This window comes from Plectropomus leopardus, chromosome 9 (genome assembly GCF_026936395.1).
Source record: "Plectropomus leopardus strain MGB_pleo_1.0 chromosome 9, ASM2693639v1, whole genome shotgun sequence".
Taxonomy (NCBI): domain Eukaryota; kingdom Metazoa; phylum Chordata; class Actinopteri; order Perciformes; family Serranidae; genus Plectropomus; species Plectropomus leopardus.
Window position 1 is genome coordinate 13739009 of NC_142184.1, and position 22815 is coordinate 13761823.

Consider the following 22815-nt stretch of genomic DNA (forward strand, 5'->3'; position numbering starts at 1 on the left):
AAATTATTTTTGTATGATTATTATAGTTTTTTTCTTTCTTTTTTGTTGTTGCTAATTTTCAGGTCATTTTCTTGAACTTCTCACCAATTTCTTGCTATTTTTTTGGGTCATTTAGTTGTTCATTGCCTTCCTCCAATGTTTTAGGAGTAAATCAAGTCAATTTCAAAGGACTGAAATAAATGCAAAATACACCTATTTGAAGATCATTGTGCCTCAAAAAATAATGAAAAAAATAGTGCAAAAATAATTTTTCATGATGAATGCTTTTGTCAAAAAAAAAATTACTGTGCTTAAACTGGTATTTGATAAAAATTACTCTATCCTACCCAAACATAAACTGTTTGCATGAACTAACCAGCACGCACGACAAGAGTTAAAAATCAATACTTTTTTAGCATCAGGATTTTGTATAATAATAGTAATTAACACCCCAGCCACCCTGGTCCTCTGACTTATAGAGATCGGACCCTAACTACCTCCCCAGTGATTAACCATCCCTCCCCCTGTCATAAGTAACGAACAGTCCCTAATCTTATTGAAATTATTTTAATAATAATTAGCATGGTGTTGATTTAAACATAAGGGATAAACAAAATTAACTTAGTGGTAATTGATTTATGTTTAAATGATGTTCAAGTGTTTGTATATTTGTTTGAAAGGGTGACGCGCTCGGGCCCTGCCGACATCTTTGAAACAAAGCCGCAGATTCGCAACATGCAACACGAAATGACCAGTGGGAAAGAATTGGTCGAGTATAGATGAGAAATAATGCAATAAACTCTCCGAACAGACCGTTATTTTTAATATCATTAAGACGTGGTTAAAACGCGCATTAAGCTTATATTTTATCACGAAAAGACGAGAAATAGACCCCGATTTGTTTGGCGAATGTGTCAACCCGCGTCTGCGGCGTAACGTTACAGCAACGGTTACCCCTTTTGTTCAACCGAGTTCCTGAATTATTCCCAACACAATGAAATGATCGGGATATTGTGTTGTTTTATAAACACACTTCACTGTACCTGCGCGTCCTGTGAACCTCATCTGGGATTATCTAATGAATCTAAAAATCGATCTGCAACCCGTCCGATCTGTGGTGAGGTTTCCGAAGCACGCAGTCTTGAGGAACGTGGAGTAGTAAGTGTTTATAACGTTAGTCCTGATCTGTAGCGATAAACGGACCAAGTCTGTTGGAAAATACGGTCACATTTTGATAATAAAAAGGTTAATTGAATGTGTATTTTATGCAGTGATTTCAGTATTTAGTCTTAACCCCCTGCACCCTGAAAACACGTAGTAGAAGAGCCCTAATGCAGAAGCATGCCTGGCTATTTTCCTCTTTTTTTTGCACATTTCAGAGCTAGTTCGTGATAGAGAATAATTATAATAATTAATCAATCGGCTCTAGCTAGTTAATTAAGTAATATACTTGATCCCACATGCTGTAGTAGTGTGATCAAGTTGTGAAATCAGATGTCATTTTGCTGCTCAGTATCAGGGATTCACAGGGTGAGGTCATTGGAGGGAAACACTGGAGGGCTGAATGGTCATCTAAGTTACAGCCAGGCTACAGTGTGTAAAACTGAAATCACTTGTGTGTTTTATTTTAGGTTAATTACACAAAAATACTCTCCAGCGTTTAAGTAACAGCCCTCTTTGTGCAGCTAACGTGAGCCTTGTGAATACAGCTACAGTTTAGCACGCGAATTAAACTAACCTACTTAACGGTACCGAGCTCAATGAAACACAAAACGTGGATTAAGATGAAAAAATAACGTAAACACGCAGTAGCTTCTTTATAATTAGTGTGTAGTATCTGTTTTCTCTGTAGCTGTTTGCAGTGAGCTGGTGTTGTTGTTTGCTAGCTGCTGTTAGCTTGCTGGCTAACAGCGTCAATGTTTCATTGTTTGAGGAGGAAGCATCACCAAAATGCTAAGGCTAACGTTAGCGGGGCTTCAAAGTAAGTTTTTCTGGTTATTTTGGAGATTATCGGGGTAAATTTCGTCCTGTGCACTGTTGTTTTAGTCAGGACTCATGAGATGTAAACAAGCTTGGATTTACTGTTAACTGGCTTCACTGTCAAGTCGTTTGCTTCACTGCATTTAAGCGGACATACTTGCAGTCAGGAAGAAACAGAAGCCAAAATATTGAGCTAAACTGCACCTGTTACTGTGTAACCAAACATAACAATTTTGTTTCCCACTGGAGTGATGGACATGGTCACGTGACTGCACCATAACAGGTGCACAATGTGCAGGCACGACTTGTCTAGACTGTGTCTCCATCTGCTACAGCTCAGTGACAGTAGCTAATATGCAACTTAGGAAATTCTTTATTTGGGATAAACCTTGGGATTTACCATCTTGTTTTCAAGAACGTCCTTAACAAAAATAATATAAGCATAATTAGATATACAGTCCTATGCAAAAGTATTCGACTGCCGTAGATTTGTTGTTTTAGCAAATTTGTGATGAGGATATATTTGTTATTTCTCAGACTCTTCATTACAATACAAACAAAGAATACAGAGAAAGAATACAGAGAACATGCACAATGCATCAAAACACACACACACACACTAAGTAAAGTAAATTACAGCAAAATAGCTTTTTCAGACTGAAATTAATCATTTAGTGTGAAATATGGAATCGTACAGCCATATTAATAAAAGAAGGAAAAAAGGTAGCTCAAACAGTCAGTGTTGAGCTTTGGGAAAGTCTCGAATGCAGTAGAGGGAACATATTGAAAAAGTTTTGAAAATTGTTTTGGGTATTGTTTAAATATTTTCATAAAAAATCCCAAAACATGTCTAACATTACACAAAATGTGTTATGATGAATGACAATTGGTTGGACCTTCGGTTTTCTATCCCCAAAAAAGGGGCATGGCCTTTACGTTTTGCAAAGTAGCTGTTTTTGCCAGTCTGGTCTTTTGCCACATGCATTTGGTTGGAGACAAAAATGTAAATTTGCGGGTAAAGATAGCAAGCACTTGCATTTTTCTTATCTACAAATGCATTGGAAGTGTGCACTGTTGCTGTCTTCTTATGATAGGAGAGAGGAAATTAAGATTTTCATATGTTGTACAATGATGTGTTGTAAAATGACAGCCAAAAGCAAATCTGCAAAGTCTATTATAAGCTACATTAAGAGGAAGAAGATTGGTTTTAAATGCAGCCTGATATACAACATCCGCATAATCCAATATTGGTAAAATGAGTTATGAGTAATGCAAGCTTTTTTCTAACCGTCATGAAAAACAATTTCTGCACCGATTAAGAATATCATTACCAAGGTTCATCTTCTTTACAATATGAATAATATTATATTTGAAAGAACTATTTAACTATTGTAATTAAATCTCCTGCCTTTGTGTCCCCCTCTTCCAGATGTAAACTTGAACAGCATCTGTCCCAGCAGTGGCTGTTGGCACAATGGGGCTGGACTTTGATGTAAAGACGTTCTGTCACAATCTGCGGGCCACCAAGCCGCCTTACGAGTGCCCTGTGGAGACTTGCCGTAAGGTCTACAAGAGCTACAGCGGCATCGAGTATCACCTGTACCACTATGACCACGACAACCCAACTCCTGCACAGACTGTGCCCCAGAAAAAGAGAAAGGGACGACCTCCTCGTGCCTCATTGGCCGGGTCAGGGGATACGGATGATGGTGGAGGTAACGGAGGTGGAGGACCGGGGCACGGGGGGAACACACCTGGTAGCCCCACCCGGTCCGATCACTCTCACTCCCCGGGCAGAGAGACAATGACCTATGCCCAGGCGCAGCGCATGGTGGAGCTGGAGATTCAAGGACGCATCCACCGCATCAGCATCTTTGAGAACATTGATGTGGTGTCAGAGGAGGACAGTGATGCGGAGGATGCTCCAACATCTGGTACTGGTGGTGGTGGCGGAGGGGTGTGTAATGGGAGTGATGGTGGAGCTGGAGGCAGCGAGGTAGGAGGGAGTGGCAAGGACCGGCCGGATATCCCATCTTCTAATGGGGGCAAATCCACCCCAAAGTCTGGGAAGCATAAGAGCAAAGAAAAGAAGAAGGATGGCTCGTCTCATCATCACAGCGCTCAGTCGGGGCCTGCAGTCAAGCTCCCTGAGGCGGTGTTCAGAGAGCTGGACCAAGAGAGGCCTGATGCTCCTCCTCGGCCATCATCTTACTACAGGTAATAATCCGGTTCATTAATAATTAGCAGGGAATGAGAGTTAAAGCAGGATTATTGTTAAGTGCATGGCAGGAATTTTAAAGACAATTTGCTGTACAGCTTGTTGTCTTGCATGTATCAGAAAATTAATTCAACCTCAGATTCTTCATATTTTTTAAATTTCCTCTTTATAAAGAAAGTTATAATTTTTGAACTCCCACCTAATTACATTTCTTTTCCACACATGTACTATATAATAATAATGATAAGCTATATCTTGCAATAATACTACTACTACTACTACTACTACTACTACTAATAACAACAGCAAATTATCTATAAAGTGCTTTCCAAAACAAATTTCAAAGTGCTTTACATACAATTTAAAAAAACAAACAAACAATAAGCACATAGTTAATAAACTATAATGATAAATGCAATAGATGACAAAACAAGAGTTTACAATATGCACATTATAAGCACAGAGTGCTTCACATAAATACAGACAGAATGAACTCAAAGCACGACAACAAGACAATTCAATATAAAAGGACATTAAGAAACAGAGTAAATACAAAAATAAGTGGAAATCATAAAACCACAAATTATAAAATCGAGTAACATACAACATTTTAAAAGAACTGCAGCAGTCTGAGGTGAAAAAAGAGAGTTTCAGAAAGAGAGCCAGTTAAAGGCTGGAGTGAAGAGATATTGTTTTAGCTTCCTTTTTAAAAGTATTTAGTGAGCTGACTTCTCTTATATCTTTAGGCAGTGTGTTCCTCAGCTTTTGGGCGTAATTAACAAAAGGCGGCATTCCTGAGTTTCTTTCGGCTGTTGCTGGGAACCTCCAACAAACCAGCAGCAGATGATCGCAGTGTTTGTGAAGGCAAATAGTTAACAAGGGAGTAAGCAACGTAGCTTGGTCCAAGCACATTTAGAGCTTGGTATACAAGGAGGAGGACCTTGAAATGAATTTTAAATGTCGCAGGAAGTCAGTGCAGAGGAGCTAAAACTGACCTAATATGCTCTCTCCTACTGTTTCTAGTTAATAGCCAAGCTGCAGAGTTCTGAATGAGCTGAGGTCGGTCAGTTGTATTTTTCAGAAGGCCGGGAAAAAGTGTATTACAGTCGTTGAGTCAGCTTGAAATAAATGTAATAATATAAACTATTGTTTTTATCTGTGTTGCTCAGGTATATTGATAAATCTGTGGAGGAGCTGGATGAGGAGGTTGAGTATGACATTGATGAGGAAGACTACATCTGGCTTGACATTATGAACGACAAGCGGCGGCGTGACGGTGTGACACCCATCCCTCAGGAGGTCTTTGAGTACCTCATGGACCGCTTAGAGAAGGAGTCCTACTTTGAGAGCCACAACAAGGTACCTGAACATGTGAGCTGAGGGAAAAATAACATTTGATCACTTGTATAGAACGCATCCAACGCTCTGAAATCTCTCCTTATCCTCTTCTCCCTCAGGCTGACCCCAGTACCCTAATCGATGAAGATGCTGTCTGCTGCATCTGTAACGATGGGGAGTGTCAGAACAGCAATGTGATCCTGTTCTGCGACATGTGTAATCTGGCAGTGCACCAAGAGTGCTACGGTGTGCCCTACATCCCAGAGGGCCAATGGTTATGTCGGCGCTGCCTGCAGTCGCCGAGCAGAGCTGTGGACTGCGCTCTCTGTCCCAACAAGGGAGGTGCTTTCAAACAGACGGACGATGCACGGTGGGCACATGTAGTGTGTGCCCTCTGGATCCCAGAGGTAAATCCATACACCACTACGTGCACTCTTAATCAGAGTTACATAATCTTGCAGATGTTGAGGTGCTCTGCATTCTGCTGTGTTCATCTGTGCACACAGCTCTCAGCATCAGTCTGTTTCACTCAGAATCAAATTTGCTTTAGTTTTTCTGCAGTAGCTGCATACTGCAGCTGCATGTATATGGATGGTCATTTGTTCAGTTGCATTTTAAATGCAAGTAGTTTGATAAACAGCATTAGGTGCTTAAGGCATAGACTGCATAAAACTAAAATGATATACATTATAACCAGATGAAACACATCAGATCTTTTGAAATGGGATTGTATGACATACTTATCCATAGTCAGAGTATAACATACAGTAGATGTCAGTCAGCACGCCCTCAGTTTGGAGAAGCAGGTAGGATTACTGCCACGGAAGCTAAGCAATGCACTGTTGTGGTAAAACATTTTAGCCACCTAAAAAAAACAGCCCCACCCAGAACAACTCAATAATAGGTTCAGTGTACACTATATTTAAAATAATTTTACAGCTTGACCTCATCGCAGACAGCCTTTTTCGAGTGCGAAGCCGTTAACTGCTTCAGATACCAATCTATGCTCTTGTCAAAGCCACCAGACTCCACTGACAAAAATAGTAATTTTAGCTTGCTAAACAAGTGAGCTGCTGGTCTACCACTGCCTTGATCACTTAGTTTGTTTTATTGTGTGACTTTAATGAATCTAAACCAATCCTTTTAAACACTGAAGTCACACAATAACACAAACTTACTAATTGAGGCAGCAGTAGACTACCAGCTCCCTATTCAGCAAAGTTAAATTACTATTTTTCTCGACGGAGTCTGGCTTTTGAGAAAGCGATATAATGGCTACAGTTACTTGCTGCTGACCTTTTCACAGTTACACATTGCTTAGCTTCCATATCTGTACTCCTGCCTGCTTACCAGCGTACCAGCTGTCATCCACTGAACGCTATACTCCGAAAAGATCCGAACCATCCCAGTAATGTTCAGATTAGCAAGGTACATTAGTCTGTTGTCTAATTTCTGCCGTAACCCTTTGATAAAATTATAGCAATAAAGAGAATTTTGCTGCCTTTCCTCAGGTCTGCTTTGCAAACACAGTCTTTCTGGAGCCGATCGACAGCATCGAGCACATTCCTCCCGCACGCTGGAAGCTCACCTGCTACATCTGCAAGCAGCGTGGTTCAGGCGCCTGCATCCAGTGTCACAAAGCCAACTGTTACACAGCCTTCCACGTCACCTGTGCACAGCAGGCGGGCCTCTACATGAAAATGGAGCCTGTCAGAGAGACTGGGGCCAACGGCACGTCTTTCAGCGTCCGCAAGACAGCGTACTGTGACATCCACACGCCCCCAGGATCTGCCCGACCTTTAGGGGGAGTAGGCGGCGCCAGCATGGGGTCATCTCACAGTGAAGGAGAGCTGGAGGAAGATGACGAGCCCAGCATTGGCCACGATGACGACTCCAAGGGGTGGAGCTCTGAGCGGGCAAAAAGAGCAAAGGCCAAGTCCAGGCTGAAGATGAAGAGAGCGAGGAAGATCTTAGCAGAGAGAAGAGCTGCTGCGCCCGTGGTGTCTGTGCCCTGCATACCACCCCATAGGTACGAACACACTACATGTTTTACCTGTACTGTATGTACTCCAAGACACATATAAACATGAGTACTTTTTGATACAAAACAGTGTGTGTATAAGCAGGTTTTCCAGTGCCAGAATGATCAATACCAGGACTTTTGCCTCATTTGCACTGCTTGGTTCAGCCCAACTTTTTTCCTCAGGAGCAGTTTGTGGAGTTTGAGTAGCAGGATGGATAATTGATCAGTCGATCTGATCAGATCAGACTGATGGAGCAGCTGCCGTGGAAACGTGTTGTACTTTTGATGATTTTTTTGATGTCAGTGGTCTGCAGTGATTAAATTCCACCTTCAAGTATCACCTCAGCTCACTTGGAACTTTGACTGAAGTGGTACCTAAAAAAGTACAAAGTACTATTTACAACTTTTGCTAATGAAAAGCCAAAAAAGCTGAGAAAGTCGAGTTGGATAGACCTGTGCTGTACCATGCAGTGGACATGTGGCATTAGGTTCATTTGTGTCAATTGTACACTAATCTTTGTTTGCTCTTGAAGTGCTGTTCTCTAAATCACTCTTACCTTCTGGAAAAGGGGAGACTTACAATATAGAAATGTTCCCATTCCTGACATGGAGTTACAAGAGTTACAGGAGAAATTGTTTTTTTCCAGGCTGAGCAAAATCACCAGTAACTTGACGGTACCCAGGAAGAGCCAGTTCATGCAGCGACTTCACAGCTACTGGACACTGAAGAGACAAAGCCGTAACGGCGTACCTCTGCTACGCCGGCTCCAAACCCACCTGCAGTCCCAACGACACATTGACCCACTCCCACCACAGCCTCCATCACAACTCCCTCCGGTGATTAAATAAAAAATGCTGCACCTCATTTTGGTGTTTCTGTGAATCTGTACTTGCTTAATTCTAACATGTTTGTGGGTTTGTGTGTGTTGCAGAGGGACAGCGAGGAGAAACAGTCTGCTTTAAAGGAACAGCTGAAGGCCTGGCAGAGACTGAGACATGACCTGGAGAGAGCCAGGCTGCTGGTGGAGCTCATCCGCAAGAGGGAAAAACTCAAAAGGGAGACAGTGAGATACAAATTAGTTTTATTTTTTAGAAAGTTAGATTTTAAAAACTCTTGCACTAGTGATGCCACACTTTGTGTTTCTCAGTGAGTTGTATATATGGATTCACTAGCGATTTGTTTCCAGTCTTTTCCAGCATAAAGACCATTTAACTAATCATATTAAGGTATTCCAACCAAATCAGATCTATACAGAGATAAGAACACTTTCCTTCATTACTGGCAGCTTAATGTGTGTGTGTGTGTGTGTGTGTGGGTACACGCAAACATTTGAGTTGAATTTCTGTGCACATACAAGTTTTTACTGCACAGATTTTTTAAATGTATTTCTTCAATCAGCAGGTGTGCATTGTTTACAAATATGGGTCTGTTTTCAGATTAAGGTGCAGGAGATGGCACTGGAGATGCAGCTGACTCCCTTCCTGGTGCTGTTGAGGAGTACGTTGGAACAGTTACAGGAAAGAGACACTAACAACTTTTTCACTGAGCCTGTGCCTCTGGCAGAGGTAAATGCACACTTCCACACACACTCGAGAGGGTTGCATATTCACTTTAGCTCATGTTCTTTTCTCATATCAGTGTCATTTTTTGAACTCTGATAACATTTGTACATATTTCTCACCTCTGTTTGTTTGACTTGATATTCAAGGATTCAAGGAAACTTTATTGTCATTCTGTAAACATGAAGAACAGAATTCAGTACTCAGGACTTGGTGCATCAATAAAATCACAGGACCCAATTTAAATAAATAACAAATAAATAAATAAATCATGCATTTTAAATTACATGTCATATCTTCCTTCTTTATCTATTTGCATTTAATTTCTAATTATGTTTGAAATTATTATAATGGAAAAAAAATGACAAACTTTATATTTGTATAGTATCCTGGTTCACTATCTTTAATTTAACTCTTTAGTAACAAAATTGAAAAGATCCTTGCTAAAACTGTTTGTCTATTAATGTAATATAATTAGAAATTCAAATCAGAGTGCTGTCCTGATCGCTACTTTTTGTGTGTTTATGTAGAAAATAAATAGACTGATATATCACCCACTGTCTAATGTTGTTAGCTGAATCAAAATTACAGTTGCGGTCAGGCTCTTATCCCGACCTGTAAGGCAAGAAAAGGCAAGTTTATTATACAGCACATTTCAGCAACAAGGATTTCAGAATGCCGTATATAAAACATGAAAAAAACATGGAGACAAAGTGCAAAAGAAACACATTGTAAAAGACATTTTAATACAATTTAAAACAAACATGAAAGGGCCCAGAGAATAGAAAATAAGGAAATAGCAGAATTAAGATATAAGAAAAAAAGCTAAAATAAAAAAGTCAAGTATATAATATAGGAATAAAAGTAATTTAATTTAATGTTTGACATACTCAGACTTCTGCACACTCACATCTGCACTGAAAATTCCTTGTACATATGCGTGCAGATGTTGCCTCTGCCTGATCTCTGCTCTCTGTTATTCAGGTGCCAGACTACCTGGACCACATTGACACTCCAATGGACTTTCAGACCATGTGGAACCTGCTGGAGTCCCATCGCTACCTCACTTTTGAGGCCTTTGAGGCAGACTTTGGCCTCATAGTCAATAACTGCCTCAAGTACAACGCCAAGGACACAGTCTTCTACCGCGCTGCCCTCCGGCTCAGGGAGATGGGCGGAGCCGTCATAAGAACCGCCAGGCGTCAGGCTGAACGGATAGGCTTCGACTACGAGGCTGGCTTACACCTCCCACGAGAGCCGAGCCCAGACAGTCAGCGTGACCAGGAGAGAGACAGAGAGAGGGAACGAGAACGGGAGCGAGAACGAGAGCGAGAGAGAGACAGGGATAGAGAACGAGACCGGCCTTTGTCCTCTAATGAAGATGGTAAGTGAACATCTTTCTCTTTGGTTGGGAGGTTTGTGGCAGCCAAAGCATTTTTTCTCTCAAGCACCAAAGTGAACAAAAAAATAGGTGAGAGGCAAAATATTTCAGATGATTTCGCTTTGGCAAAGACAACCTCTGGGATGTCCAACCACATTCTGGTGGCCAACTGATACCTTGCGTTTGGAGACAAAAAAATATGTTCTAAAATTACACACTCTCACTATTCAGGAAGATTTGGCCGGCTGGAAGCTGGATGAAAATTTACTCTTCATTATCTCACAAATGTGAGTGAAATAGTGGAGGGAATTAGGGTGGGAGAGACATGTTTGGAGGACAGCAGGTGGAGTGTGGATGGCACAAAGGGACAGGCAGACCGCGAGACGAGTTCAAGTTCTTCATTCTTGTCAGTGGTGGAATGTGACTTAGTTCATTTACTCAAGACCTGTACGTACAAATTTGTGGTATTTGTACTTGATTAGTTTCTTTTCATGTCACTTTAATATAATTTTAATCCACTACATTTCCGAGGGAAATAGTGCACTCTTTACTTCACTTCCTGACAGCTTTAGTTACAAGTGCAGTTGCAATGGCTGCTTCATTAATCAATCAGTCAGTTGACATAAAATCAATTGCCATCTATTTTGATAAACATTTAAGTCTTTTTTTATATAGTTTTGAGTTTTGTGGGTGTTTTTCCCTTTTTTTAAATAATTTTGATTTTTTGGGGTATCCTTTCTTTTAGAATTTCTTTTAGAGTTTTTAGTTTTTTCTAGCGTTTTAAATACTTTTGAGTTTTTCGATTTTTTCTGCATTGGATACCTTTTACTTTTAAAGGTAAAGTTTTAAAAAGTATTGTTTGCGCTTATGTAAAATTTATTTTAAGTATTTTTATTGTGGTATTAGTACTTTTACTTAAGTAAAGGATCTGAATGCTTCTTCCATCACTGATTCTTATCATATGTGCAACAATTACAGAGAAGAAATGGCAATCACATCTTAAGCCTCAGGCACCGTCGAAAGCCGGGCTCAGACTACAGGAGTTTGGGATTTTCTTAAACCTCCTAAAGTGCTCATAGACTCTTTTGGGCTGCCCCCATAATTTCAAACATGTTTGATATTTAGTATTTAAAATCTGTATGATTAAGCTCATGATTACATCAGCATGGAGCAGCTGACAGGGTTGACAGTCAATGGCAAGCATTTTAACCCTTGAGGCTGTTTTCTTACTGAAATGCATTAACATTACAGCATGTTGTGGCACCATGTAGGTCTCAGTTTTGTTTACATCTGCTTTCCCCATGAGATCACATGATGTGGCGCGTTCAGGCTCCCTTTGGCATAAAAATATTAATAATATCCTCCTGTGTGGGGGTGCGCCATTATTTAAAAATCTTGTTGTGTGTGCGTGTTTTAGAGTAAAGAGAAGAGCATCTTTGAAGTGTCTCCTTGTGTGCGTGATGCAACTTGACTTCAAGTTGCATGCTGCTGGAATTTTAAAACTCCTGTAGTCTGAGCCCGGCTTAACAACACTCATCAAATATCTATAAAAAAGAAAATAATTCAAGTTAAAGTAAAATTTGGGGTCACCCAGTGGCTCAGTTGGTGGAGCGGACCCTCCATGTACAGAGGCTATGTCCTTGCTGCAGCGGCTGCGAGTTTGATTCCAGCCTCCGGCCTTTGCTGCACGTCATCTCCCCTCTCTCCCTCTTTCACACTTAAAGCTGTCCTATCTAAAAAAGGCAAAAAGCCCCCATAAAATAGTCTTCAAAAAAAAAAATCGGAATGTGAGACATAAAATAGTGCGGAAGTCACAGTACCGTATAGGGCTAAAATATTTTTAAAATCATGTAAATTTGTAAATATAAAAAAAAAAATGCATTGAGTAGTACTGGATATGTACACACAGGCGTAAACAGATGCCACAGTACAGTCTGCCAGACAACAGCAGGCAGAACAGTTTGTGTCCAGGGTGATTTGGGTCTCTGATTATCCTGTTGGCTTTCCTCCTGCACTGCTGGGTGTAGAGGTCCTTCATCGATGGCAGCTCCATCCTGGTGATGTGCTCGTCACTTTTCACCACCCTCTATAATGCCTTTACGGTTGAGAGCGGTGCAACTGCCATATCGGGCAGTGATGCCGCCAGTCACGATTCTGTCAATGGTGCACCTGTGGAGGTAGCAGAGTAGGGAGTCCATTGTGAAACTCCTCAGCCTGCTGAGGAAGAAGAGCTGCTGTCTTCGAGTCTTGATCATAGTGTCAGTGTTGTTATCTAAATCAGGTCCTCACTGATGTGAACCCCAAGGAACTTTAACCCTTTGAAACCTAGATCAACATCACTTTTCTTGTGCTGCTCCGAGACTCCTTTCACAAACATTTAAACCTATCTACCCCGAGCAAATCGGTGTGATTTCTCAAAAAAACAGGTAAAAAAGGCAACAAGCATATCAGAAAGGAAATGGTCCCACAAATTGCAAGAAATGAGTAGATTTCGAAAATTATTTTTAAGAAAGCTAAAGAAAAATGTCTTGGGGGGAAAAACTAAAAAAGCTCTGGAAAAAATGTATTTATTACTATCAAAAAATGACATTTAAAATTATGTTACAAAATTTGTATTTTTAAGCATCTTTTCCAGGTCATTTCCTACTTTAAAAAACAAACAAAAATGTAGTTTTTCGTCAAAGTTTTTAGTAATTTCTTGCAATTTTTTGGTTAATTTCTTCTTTTGTTACTCATTGCCTTCTGTCCATATTTTTGGAGGAAGACAAGCCAGTTTGCGCACGGTTAATCTGCTGACTCTGTCCAATGTTGTCCCATTGATGGACATGGGTCCATAGTCAGCTCATTAGTTTTACTGATGCTGAGATGGAGGTTGTTGTCTTGGCACCAGGATGTCAAAACTCTGAACGACTCTCCGTCGTGTTGCCGTTAGTGATCAGGCAGATTATGGTTGTTTCGTCAGCGAGCTCGATCACAGCGTTGGGTGTTGTCACAGCTGAGTGTGGCCACACAGTCGTGCGTGAACAGGGAGTACAAGAGAGGGCTGTTCACACAGCTCTGGGGGAGCAACATTATTGACGTAAGGCTGGAGGATGTGGTGGTGCTTATCAACAGAGCCTGGGGTCTGTCCGTCAGGAAGCTCAGGATCCAGTCACAGAGGATCATGGTGTTAAGTCGTGAGGTTTCTGAGTTTAATGACAAGCCTGGACCGCACCTGGGGCACTATGAACAGCATAATGTGGGGAGCTATGGTATGTTTTGCCTGGTTGCAAACTGAAGTGAGTCCTGTGAGTCAGGGAGGGAGGAGGAGATGGCGGATTTTGACTAACTGCTGGGCGGTAGTCCTTGAGGAAGAGGACTTTGGTCCTTTTTTGGGACATGAGTCATGAGTCAAGTAGGGATTACGCTTAAAAAAAAAAAAAAGACGGAAAGGTGCAGATATATGTAGCAGTTCAACTTTCTAGGTTTGACTTTTGTTTTTGATGTTTTTTTTCCTTTATGTGAATAAATTTCATTGTCACATTCCTTGTCACTATTGCTGAGCACTGGAGCAGTATTAGACAAACAGTATGTGGGGTAAGATGCTAAATAAAAATATGTCTTAACCCTGTAAACCCTGGGAAAATTAACTTAATTTCTTTCAAAGACATGGGAAGAAGGCCACAAGAAACTTAAGTTAAAAAAAATAATCTTTTTTTTGCAATCTCTGGATATTTCTTCCTAAGTTTCTCATCTCCTTTTTTCCCATGTTTCTGGGACAAACTGCACAGATTTGGAGTTCAAAAGTTTAAATACTTGTGAAGCTGTCTGAAAGTATCAAAAAAAGAGTGATGATGCTCCAGCTTTCACAGGGAACAGTAAAGCTTTTCGGCCTCTTGGTGGCGCATGACAATAATTCAGTTTCAAGCTCCCTTTGTAATTGTTCTCTCTTTCTGTCTCTGATGGTGTCTAACAGTCTTCCCCTGCCTCTCACAGACCTGCTCCTGCCAGAGAACAGGCGACGGCTACCGCTGGAAGAGCAGCTGCATTACCTGCAGGCACGTCTCGATGAGGTCAGCTCGGGAAAGCACAGCATCGGTCAGTCTCGTAGAGCCAAAGCTCTGAGAAAGGAGATCAGTGTCATCAAGAGAAAGCTTGCGCACCAGCGGGAGGGAGGCTCCGGTATGGGGGGACGGGAGTCTGTGGGAGGAGGAGAGCGGGGCTCTTCCCTCCCCCATCACCCGTCCTCCTCAGGACACCACGATGAGGGAGGAGAAAGCAGCAGCCAGGAGATTGGTGGAAAAGGTGCGTCCAAAAAGATGAAAAATATACATAAAAATGGTATTAGCCTCTCAGACGATATAAACATTTACTTACTTTCCACTCTCTCCCCTTCAAGATCTGAGTGTGTCCTCGTCCGTCCTCGCTCCAGAAGTGGGCCGGCGAACATCTGTCCTCTTCTCTAAGAAGAACCAAAAAATGGCCGGACCCCCCAAAAGGCCGGGACGCCCCCCAAAGAACCGGGATGCTGGTTACGCTGGCGCAGGGTTGAGCCAGAGCCCCATTGGTCCCCCTCAGCTGGCCCTGCTGTCACCGAGCAGGCAGAGGAAGAGGCCTCGCAGCCCCCGCAGCAGCTCCAGCTCTGACAGCGACAGCGATAACGACGACCTGCTTCCAGGTGCGGTAGCTAAATGCATCATAAACATTAACGAACAATTTTTGAGTCACATGCACATGACTTTTTTCTCCCTTTTCCTCAGGTTTGCCAAGTAATGGTTTCGATGGCGGAAACCAGCCAGTAACAGAGAGCTTCCGTGTGTACAGAAGTGAGTCTCGTCTCCCTCGCTCCAGCTCAGACTCTGAATCCACAACCAGCAGCAGCAGCAGTGCAGCTTCTGACAGGACCAGGTGATCAGTGCACAAACATTAGGGCATTGTTTTAGATTTACAGCAAAGTTTCCAGCACACTCACACAGCGTCCACACGACTCCGGTGTTTTGGAATGACTGTTTTAGTTGGACAGGCAGAAAGGGAGACTTTTGGGAACTGATGACACAGACAGCCACGCCAGCTCCCCAGTTTGGTCTTGTCAGTCAAAGCTTGACAAGCCAAAACAATAGCTAAGGTTACATACCTTTTGTGATGTTATTCTTCGTGTGTGGGTGCTCCTTTCCTTTTTCCAAGGCTTCCTCTGGCCATGGATAATACTTACGGCCAATACTCCTCAAATATGTCTGTGCATTTACTTTGCAACCACTCCCAATCTGTTTACCGCTGCCTTGACTGCCTCATACTTGCATTACTTTCAGTAACAGTTCCACCATGTCGTTCGACCTAGCAAAGAAATGGTATTACTTTTTGTAATCTCCATAGTGTTTTCTGTAACTTGGCAACCAGCCGCAGAGTATACAATCTGCTTCCTGTGTAGATCAGCACGCATAAGCCCAGTGTACACAAAAAATGGTCATGAAATGTACATTTTCAGGCATATTAGAATGGATGTAGGATGGTTCTTATACAGTGATGGTTTTTGTTTTAAAACGGCATGGATGCGGCCCCAGATGATCCTGCTGTACAGCACACAGACAAAGATAGCAATTATTTATCGTACCAAATTCTTGAGATTATGTTATGTCAGGGCGGCGGTTCTGTAAGTCTTTGAAGGAGGTCCTCTGCCTCCAAAAGCCAAAAAATCAATTGATGCAGGTAAAATGAACAGTTTGACATTTTGCTTAATAAGCTTATTTGCTCTCAAATGACTTTCTGGAGTCTTGTCATCACATTGATATTTCCAGGCAGCCAGCAGAGACTCCAGGGAGTCACTGCACCCGGCTGCTGCTGATCACCATGAAACAGTTGAAACAGCGTGAAACTTTCTGCAAAACTGCAAACAAGAAACTAAAATACTGTTTTTTTTATATTACTGCATTACAGCATTTGAGGGGCTGGTACAGATTTATATGTACTTTGAACTAGGGGTATAAATCACAAGTTTCATCCTGATAAAATGTTCTATGAATTTTTAGGACAATAATGCATTTATTAGTACAAAGTCTGCCACAAAATAATTTTGATTTGAGTCAATTCATCAGCCTGTAATAGGCATGAGATATGGTTAAACATGTATTAATTGCTTTTAGTAGCAGCAAACAGACACAAGTATAAAACCACAAGCAAATGAGATTATCTGCAACCTCTTTTTTTAACCGTAACAGTTACTTAAGCAAGGCTTAAAGCGTGATGTTAACACCATAATGCATCTAACCAGTTAGATTGCAACTTTAAATACATTTCAATGGATCTTTATAGTCCTTTCTCTCTTCTCTCTCTCAGTACGACCCCCTCCAAGCAGGGCCGAGGAAAGGCCTCATTCTCGCGCTCGGCCTTCCAGGAGGACAGCAGCGAGGAGACGTCAGGCACAGAAAATGATTCCTACTCAGTCGGAGGATCGCGAAGTGTTTCACATTGTAAGTACATTCACCCTCAAACCCCCACCCAGACCTGCATACACCCACATGTCAATGCATACACAATTAGTTTCTACTTATGTCGGCGGTGAGCGTCTTCTACGAATGATTTGAATCGTGATGTGGTGGGTAATTCAGTAAAGACAAACTGCAATATCTTCGATTCTGTAACCAAACTTGTGATTGATCTGATATGAACTGACTCAGTGCTTACCAGTGGAACCTTTACTGATGATGTTGCCATGACACTGATTCAGATTTATACACTAATCAAAAGTATATAAATAACTTGACATTTCTTAAAGGTTGCTCTGTGACTCATAATGTCTTTTACATTTCCCTGGAGACCAATCTATATAATAAAACATGTGGTACCCCTTAGATTTCAGGATTTTTATTTTTATTTTTTTTAATAAATCTTTGTGGTAGCACTCCATGCAAAGAAGAACAAACTTTCACATTTATTCCACCAGAAAAGATACAAAGGATAGGACAGAATTGATCCTTACGGTACAAAACACCCAAACAAAAGCACAGTATAGCTTCAAAGTGAGAAATGCAAAGATATTATTATACGCAGTGACAGAACACAGCTACTAATTTGCTTGTCTATGGTCTAATGGCCCAATTGAGCGGCAGTCCCTCTCATTCCAGTTTCCCCCATGGGACCTTATTTTGGAAAAATTGTCTACAGTAGTTGATGGAGAGAAGCAAATAATTTTTTGATCCTGTTTAAGTTCTGCAGTGAATTATTAATTGAACATATATGATGTTTGTAAAGATAATTTTGCAAGTCAAGAAAGCCACAGTTTATCATAGTACCATTTAGTTTTGTGTGAAACTGCTCAGTGAACCACATCTTTGGCCGCATGCAATAAAATGAACTCCAGCTAGAGACGTAACTGGGCCATCTTTCCCGCACAAATACATTATCTTACCTGATCTTTTCATCAAGAGGGAAAGATGAAGTTAGCCTTTTACTCGTATGAATAAATTACATCAAGCATGGTAGCTCGAGTGATAGAGAAAGTTATGATGTTGCCTACGGGTGTCTTTCTAATAATGTGTTTTCACAGTCTTATACTTAAACAGTTTTACAGAAAACTCTGTCTTTTTTGACTTGCACAATAATGTTTTAAATTGATGGTACAATTCAAACAGAAAACACAAAAATGTTTTCCTCTCCTTTAACTACAGTACGAATGTTGTCTTAAATAAGGTCACAAGGTGGTCCACTGGAAGGGGAGAATATTTGCCTCTCTATAGATTATTGTAAAAGCTAAAAACTCAAAGCTACTAAAAGGTGAGAATCAGTCACTTTTGATCAGCGTACATGCACAGAAAACATTTTTAGCTTAAAGTTTAAGGCGTGGCAGCTGCTGTATCTGTTTTTAGAGAGATTAAAAGAACAAAAGAACATGGAGATAAAGAAAATAGCAGTCAGCATTTGAAAGGTTAAATAGTCAAGCTCAAATGACAACCATGAGTGATTGTTAAAGAACACCCAGCGCTCGTCCAATCTTGTTGCAACTTGATCTTTCACAATCGGCCGAGCTACCTCATCACAGATATGTGTGTATGTTTTTCTAACTCATTTCGAAGGAAAGGGTGTACCATGTAATAAACACTTAGCTAGAAGTGGTTGCGCAATGCTGATTGACTTTCTATGCCCTCCATCAGTGGTGCGAGGTCGGGCCAGGTCAGGATGCTGGATGACCTCTGATGACTATTCTTCTCTGGAAGCTCTGGACCTGGTGTGGGCCAAGTGCAGAGGATATCCTTCGTATCCTGCTTTGGTGAGAAAGAAGTGGATAATGCAGATAACAAAAACCAAATAAAGACATTCTGCAGGTTAAAGACTGTGAGTCTGACCTTCCTCTTTCCACCGTTTCCCTACAGATAATTGACCCGAAGATGCCCAGGGAGGGGGTGTTCCACCGGGGTGTCCCGATTCCTGTCCCTCCTTTGGATGTGCTGAAACTCGGGGAGCAAATGACCCAGGAGGCCAGGGAGCACCTGTTCCTCGTCCTCTTCTTTGACAACAAAAGAACTTGGTCAGTATCTCGTCTCAACTTTTTGTATTTTCTGATTGTATCATTATGTTTGTCTCTTCTTGTTTGTTGGCGCTTACAGTTTGTTTTTTTTCCAAAAATAATGTAGAGTAAAACACAAGACACAAGTAGACCTCTGTTGTCACTGGATGTGTGCACACAGATCACTCTGTGGCAGTAGTTCAAAGAAGCGCAGAACATTTAGCAGAAGTAGGGCAAACGTGGTTTTTGAGAATGGAAGAAGAGGGGAAAAAAACAGGTTGTTTTTTAGGTCACCATGTGCTGTGCAGTCACCTATGTTCAAGGTTTGCTTTTAAGTTTGAAGAAAAGCATTGTTTGTGGAACTTGATGACAACAGCCAGTGTCACTCTTAACCGTCTTTGTGAACTTCTTACGAGGGCAGACGGATGTTCAGCTGCTTTCAGGTCGCGGCCTCTTATGTGCCTCATAGGGTTGCAACAGTATGAGATTTTCACAGTGCGATTCACTGTATCTTGGTATTACAGTATTATTATTATTATTATTATCGGTTACAATGACCCTTTAAGAAATGAAAACAGAAGGGTAAGTTTTGGTTGAAGAAATGCTTTATTGCTGTAATTGAAACTTGAATCCATTTTTTGAAATGGGAGTTTGTGTAAAAAGTCATCTGTTGAAAATAACTAAAATAAATGTGACTTTCTCTGTCCAGTTGCTTTTTTTTTGTCAATATCGTGGATAAGCAAATATACACGGTATGATAACCATTACCTTTCATATCTGGGTTGCTGCAACCCTAGTGCATAAAGTCAAGAGTTTAAGAATCAAGGACTTATTTATACAATTTATCTTCCATATGGAAAAACTCATCCCCTAATTCCCACAGAGGAATTTTTATTTTTTGTTTTAGCTATTGCTACATGTTTCGCTGTAATAAAAAAAGGGACAGTTCACCCTAAAATTATGAATACATATTTTTTCTCACCATTTATGTTTACATCTTGCAACTTCACAAGCATGAGCCTCCTAAAGAGATGTTGCTGTTGACTTATTTTGGTGCTTAAAGCACCACAAGCCGAGTGCCATCTAGTTCCATTATACTGGAGAGAAGGCAGACATCTGTACAGCTGATATTTCCAACACTCTGCAACTCACACCAGAACTAACTAGACTGATAAATAGCACCACGGGTAAGAGGTAAAACAGGTATGATTTTAGGGTGAACTGACCCTTTAAATGTACTGTACCTCTGTTTGACTGGAAATGATTAAACACTCCAGTACATGTTTGTGTGTACAGGCAGTGGCTGCCGCGCTCTAAGCTGGTGCCGCTTGGCGTGGACCAGGAGCTGGACAAGGAGAAGATGCTGGAGGGCAGAAAGTCCAACATCCGCAAGTCAGTGCAGGTGGCCTACCACCGCGCCATGCAGCACCGCAGCAAGGTGCAAGGAGACCCCAGCAGCGAGACAAGTGACAGTGACTGAACACACACACACACACACACACAAGCACACACACCTTATGTCCTTGCAGGTGTTGTGGAGTTTAAAGTTTCTCCATCGAGAGCCCAGCCCTCCATCACAGAATACAAGAAACAGTGCCAGTAGCGTAAAGAGGGGAAAAAACATCCACTACATTGGCCCTGAAACACACACATCATGCACACTAAGCCGTATTTAATCTGACATGTAAAATATTGTATTTAAGAGAATTGAAAAAAAAAGAATTAATAATAATGATGGAAAATATGCTATGTCCAGAATCACCAATCAAAGTATTCCTCATATGTGGTCGATATGTTTAATTACAAGTGAGATGATGGTTTACAGACTTAAAAGATGAACACAGTGTTACACTATGACGCATACACAGCTCTGCCTCTCCACGGCATTGTAACATGTGTAATCTTACTGAACAGGAGAATGCATGTAGTGTAAATGCACACACTGGGTACGGCTGCAGATGCCATCGCCCCAACACATCTTCACAATAGTCGGCCACCTCTCAAAAAACAAAACAAAAACAGGCCTGGTGCTAGTGTCCAGTCATTTGTCAGCGGAGCACAAAGAGAGACTGTTGCAGCCTGACAGCCTGAACTGAGGGCAAACCAACATTGATGTTATTTATTCTGCCTGCTCCTTCTTAACAAGGTCCACACGCTTGTTTTATCATGGACTACTTCTAATCACTCCTGCTACACAAGACATCATTGTGTGGTCCTTTTTTTTCCGTCTGTCACTCCGTGTTCATCATGTCTCCTGTTTATATGGTTTTGTTAACGTACGTCTGTCACAGGCCGCTGGTTATGAATAATGAGGACTAAACTGAAACACATGATCGCCTCACTGTCTGTTTTAGTCTCAGGCTGGTGGCTTTAGAACTTTTATATATACAGATTGCATAAAGATAGAAGTTTAATAAAAAATAATTGAGTTTTTTAAACATTGTGGTAGCGGTGGATTGTGTTTGTTCACCGTCGTGGTTTTTGTCACACATTTACCTTTCCATTATCTCTTTCCAAGGAACTTGTAAATCATAAATATTTCCCCAATATCTATTTAACAAACACTGACACAGCACTTCTTTGATCACGAATGATCATGACCAATTAGGTTTTCTGTTTCTTTAGGATTGTAGTTGTTTGTCTTAAGGGTGTGACACTCAGCTTAACTTCCTCTTTTATAACAATGACAAACTCTATGTGTGTCCAAAAATCTGACACCTGAAAGACATACAGTATAATAAGTTGCTCAGCCCACAGCCTTTCTCCATCATACAAAAGGGAGATAAAGATACAGTTATTAACTTTTATTTTAAAATAAATAAATTACCCTTTGTCGTATTTGCTGAAACTCTCACTACATTTACACAGAAGTAAATAAGATAAATGGTTTAATCAGCTCCCTCTTCCTTGTGCTTCTCATAACATTTGCTAGACCTAATGAGGCTCACGAAAAACAGCCAGTCAGAGCCAAAGAGTCTCTTATGCAGCTGTCAGTTCTGTCAGTTACTTCTCGTGGTCAAACTAGACCGCACTGATCAAATATGAATCAAGATTCTGTCACTACATTGTCCATTTCTCACCTAAAATGTTTTCAGACACATCTTTTAGTGCACTGTTTTAGCTGTAAAATAAGAAAGTTAGCTCCAGCTGGTTAGCAGTGCTCATACTGCATTCACATACTCCTCAGATAGTCCCTTTTTCTGAGTTGAGAATTCATTCTTCCGACTTTGCTGCGTTAATGAGCTTTAAGTCTCTGTGTGGAAACATGGACACTACAAAGGAGATGTGTTGTGTATTTTATTGCTCAGTGTTTAAACGGCACGTTGATAACACTTTGAAGATTTATTTTACAAAATGATTTTGTCCCAGACTTGCTGCTTCAGTAGCACATCCCCTAATACTACTAGAATATTTCTAATACTAATAAATAACTTTCTATCTTATCTAGGTCATTCTACGTGGTCAGCTACTAACGGTTACAACTTAGTAACATAGTACAAATTGCGAGTGAGCAAAAAATTAACCTGCATTATGCAAATTAAGAAAGTTTTCGCATTTACTTTTGTCTGCCATGCTCTGCGTGATAATACGTCAGTTATGTTACTCGTGTACCAACATTTTCGCCAACTTTCAGAGTTATTGTTCCAACAAGGGAGCATTCTGGTGAATTTTCCCAGTTTGGAACTATTTTTTCCAGTTATTCTGATGCCACATGAAAGCAAGGTTCGTTTTTCGGCTCAGCCGTTAACAACATGGTAGCTGGGTCACAAACTTTCTTATTTTACAGCTAAACAGTACACTAAAATATGTTTTTAATGCCATTTAAAGTGAGAAATAGGTAATCCGGTAACTGAATC

The 22815-nt window shown here is 40.9% G+C and overlaps 1 protein-coding gene across 2 annotated transcripts; it reads left to right on the top strand.

Moving 5' to 3' along the window:
* Nucleotides 1-702: 702 nt before the first annotated feature.
* On the top strand, nucleotides 703-21396 carry brpf1 (bromodomain and PHD finger containing, 1). 2 transcript variants are annotated; one of them, XM_088082027.1, is made up of 17 exons: nucleotides 703-1137; nucleotides 3389-4176; nucleotides 5347-5536; nucleotides 5635-5922; nucleotides 7027-7544; nucleotides 8186-8375; nucleotides 8471-8602; nucleotides 8976-9104; nucleotides 10083-10482; nucleotides 14455-14763; nucleotides 14858-15136; nucleotides 15219-15366; nucleotides 16215-16313; nucleotides 16792-16925; nucleotides 18606-18721; nucleotides 18825-18979; nucleotides 20255-21396. In XM_088082027.1, exons 2-17 carry the CDS (start codon nucleotides 3434-3436, stop codon nucleotides 20436-20438), a joined length of 4014 nt encoding a protein of 1337 aa, XP_087938153.1. In that variant the 5' UTR covers nucleotides 703-1137; nucleotides 3389-3433; the 3' UTR covers nucleotides 20439-21396. The 2 variants fall into 2 exon arrangements, with proteins under 2 accessions (XP_087938153.1, XP_042347503.1); XM_042491569.2 differs by lacking the exon at nucleotides 16215-16313 and having other exon boundaries at nucleotides 704-1137.
* The last annotated feature ends 1419 nt before the right edge of the window (nucleotides 21397-22815 follow it).